The 3,641-nt window shown below is 39.9% G+C and overlaps 1 protein-coding gene across 1 annotated transcript in view; it reads right to left on the bottom strand.

Moving 5' to 3' along the window:
- Nucleotides 1-1,138: 1,138 nt before the first annotated feature.
- LOC106955271 (guanine nucleotide-binding protein subunit alpha-11-like) overlaps nt 1,139-3,641 on the bottom strand; it is a 22,352-nt gene continuing 19,849 nt past the window's right edge. The window contains exon 8 of the mRNA XM_015045365.1: nt 1,139-3,452. Within this exon, the coding sequence (XP_014900851.1) occupies nt 3,250-3,452 (203 nt within the window). The 3' untranslated portion in view covers nt 1,139-3,249. The remainder of the gene's footprint in view (nt 3,453-3,641) is intronic.

Raw genomic sequence — 3,641 nt, 5'->3', positions numbered from 1 at the left:
ATTAAGGATTGTGTACAAACAGTTCATAGACTGGATTACAGCAGACGTTCATGTCTGCTTTTAGTGCTGGAAGAACTCAGCTTTAGTCTCACAATAAACAGTGATCTTCATGTGACTTACATGAGCTTTGTTTTTGCCGTCATCAGTAATGAATGCTTGGTTATTTGAAGACACATGAGTCTGTGCATCTTTTGTCATTTTCCAGTGAATACCACAACTTTGAAATTATGAGCCCTGCTGGGTAAACTCAACACAAAACTCATTCTGATCAAACGGTTAACTTTGCTTGAAACGATGAGATTGAGTTTTGTCACTTTTAGAAAATAGGACTTTGTTCCATCCTTACAAAACTATGACACTGAGCTTGTGCCTTGCATTTCGTTGGGACAGGAAGCCTTAAAATACCTGATCATCTCTTTCCTGTTTCCTGAGAAAACTTGAATTTAATTTCCAGAACAAATCAAACGGTTCTACACCCTTCTGAGATATCGACAGAGAAATCCTTGTTGATTCACACACACACACACACACACACACACACACACACACACACACACACACACACACACACACAATCAATTATTTTGCATGAACACATGTCTGAAACAGACATCTACCCACAGACAGACAGATTTGGTCCAACACATGAGAATATCAAGTCATGTGTAGATGACAGTCACCGTGGCGACCTCCTCATGCTTTCTGTGGCATCCAGACAGTCTGTCTAAGGTTGCCTTTTGAGGATTATTTGTATGCATGTTTGTAGTTGTGTCATTTTTTTGTTTTGTTTTTTTTTAGTCAGAAGGGGAAAAGTGACAGACTTTTGTTTGCAGAAGTGATCTGTCCCTCGCTAATGAGGAACCGCTTTTCTCCTGCCAGCGGAAGACGCGGCGCTGGGGTTTCACACACTGACACCGCGGTGGAAGGTTTCTCATCTGCGTTGTTTTCCCAGTCTGCACCACAGACAAACATACACAACATATGGAAACGGCTGCTGTGTGCGTGTGTCAGTCCAATGCAAATCCAGCAGCGTTCCTGTTTGCGAACCCCCGGCATCAAGCGAGTGTCTGACACCGAGCAGAGAGGCAAGGAGACAAACAAAAGCAAGCAGGTGAGAGTGCGTGTGTGAGTGTTTTAAGATTTTCTCTTTAATATTAACTATAAAAACCATGTTTTTTATTCTTCCTCCACCAGACTCTACACAAATGTTTTACTGCCTCCAAAGGAGGGCAGGTCACTCACCGACACTCTCTGGTCACAGTCTGTGTCCAACAGGTAAACAATTATCACAAATTCAAGACTTACAAATGAATCAAAAACAGCAGTTATGCACAGAGGGCCTCAAATGCATCGCAAAGAATCAGAAACGTGTTTTTTTAATGCTCTGCTCCAATGAGCTTTACATTCAGGTCAGATAGTTTTATGATTTTAAATTATTATTTTTCTTTTTACGACTTTTGGACTCTTGAAATTGATACGACAGATGAAAGACACAATTTAAATCGATACGAGGCCGAGTTATTATTACACTTTAACTTTGTTTTATTTAGCCTTTAATGTTATTAAAGTATGGGAGTACAATTATCTGACCGTTTCAAGTAGGACACCACTTCATATTTCAGCCACTGACAGACTTCTACATTTCACTTTCTCTCAGTTATATACATAGAAAATACCCAAAAAGAGATTTGAAAGCTTGGATTAACAGATTGGAGGCTTTTTTTTTTTTTTTTTTTTTGCACCACCAGGCAGCAATAATGAATTGGCAACACTGAGATAAAACATACCTGCCCATAAAATGAAGAAGCATAAGTGTAGTAGATAACATTGAGTGTTCCCAGCAAATGATGAAAAGTATTCAGATTTCAGGCAACGTCCACCAGATTTTCAGACATCAAGCTTCTTCTGAGCCCACAGCATCACAGATTATCCACCGTGCTCGACAGTGGGGTTGAGATCCTTTTCCATAAATCGACTCCAGGACTCACCAGGAGAGTTTGTCACCACAAAAAAAAACAAAAAAAAACAAAAAAAAAACAACAATAAAAAAACAGAAGTTTTCAGTTGCAGGATGATACATTTTCTTAGATATTATCTTAAATTAAATATGTATATAATATAAGGGTTTGTACACGGGTACAGGTAAGTCTGTAGACTTCTGCATAAGTCAACTATAAATCCCTCCTGAAAAACTGTGTCCGTATAGCGTTTCTCCTCCGTCACTAAAAACCACAGGTGCATCAATCAATCGCCCAAAGTTGGATTCAGCTGATTTCCCCCTGACACAACAAATACTGAAAAATCAGTCTTTTCTTCAGGCTATTCACTAAATGCTTCAAAAACATAAAATCCCATCATGTTCAGTCTCCTAGTGCATCGACCAAAACATGTACTTTGGCACGCATTTTTGCCATTTCTTCGTTTTTTCTTTTAAGTGCAAAGAAAAGATTGAAAAATGGGTTCAGATTTGAATTGGCAAGTCAGACCTCAAATAAAACTGGAAATCAGAAGCAGAAAAACTCAATAAGTGCCTTTTTAAAACTCAAAACGGGCTTGGAAAAAACATTCATCTGAGCAGCTTGACAGTGTAGCTTTTAACACATTAAGCAGTAAATTCATCAGCCAAATTCAGTGTAGTGCGGCAGCTTCTATTTCAAGAATTTGACCTGCTTTGGGGTCTTTGTTGTAGAGATACATTATATTTCCAAGATTCATAATGGATTGTTAAAAGAAAAACACAGCTTATTCCGATAAATATCTGTCCTAACAGTTCACATTTTGGTGAAAAATATTAACTTTTACAGGCTCCTACGTTATCTGTCTGCACCTGCAGCTGTTCATGTGTGCACCGCAGCAGTGGAGAGCATGACCCCATCTCCACCACTAATGGCCATGCTGTACTTCATAGCGTCTCTACTTCAGCGTCATTTACAGAGCAACATGCATAACGTTTGAGCCAAACGCTTCTTTTGTAAAGCAACCCTACCGATAAACACAGTTTGTGATTCAAACTACGTGATTCCAGCTTTTAGTACAGATCTTCATGTTCTGAAATCTAGATGCGAGAGAAGAAATAATCCCGCCTGCTGCTCCGTTAAAAACCCATAAGACATGACAGTCGGAGAGGATTTCATACGGAAAGAGTTCTTCGTGTGAGAAAGTGTTCAGTCGCTGCTTTCAGTCCTGTCAGCCTGACGGATGTGGGGAACCCGTCGCGTCTCCTTCTGCCTCGCGCCGCTGAGTGACAGTTCAGAGGACTCCGTAGTCCCTTAGCGACTTGAGCAGAACCGTGTCTCTTATGTCGGTAAAAACCTTGCGGATGTTGTTGGTGTCTGTGGCACAAGTGAAGTGTGGGTACATGGTCTTCCACACCCGGGTCTCTTGGTTCATGGAACGCTGCTCGTACATTTTGAGGATGTACTGCTTTGCTAGCTCAGCGTTCTGCTTCTCACCTGCAAGACGATGGTAGACGTTGGAGGGAAAGACAAAAATCTGTGTTGAGTACCAGTAGGAGTTTAAAAAGCCAAAATACATCACAGAAAACCATTTATGTTTTTTTTTTTTTTTTTTTTTTTTTTTTTGGGGGTTTTAGATTAAATAAAACATTTTTAAGGGGGTCAGATTTTTTTATTTTAGCCAAA

This window comes from Poecilia latipinna, unplaced genomic scaffold (genome assembly GCF_001443285.1).
Source record: "Poecilia latipinna isolate Pla-1442-1.1 unplaced genomic scaffold, P_latipinna-1.0 Scaffold723, whole genome shotgun sequence".
Taxonomy (NCBI): Eukaryota; Metazoa; Chordata; class Actinopteri; order Cyprinodontiformes; family Poeciliidae; genus Poecilia; species Poecilia latipinna.
Note: the sequence above shows the minus strand (reverse complement) of the source record. Positions and strands in the feature narration are given on the sequence as shown.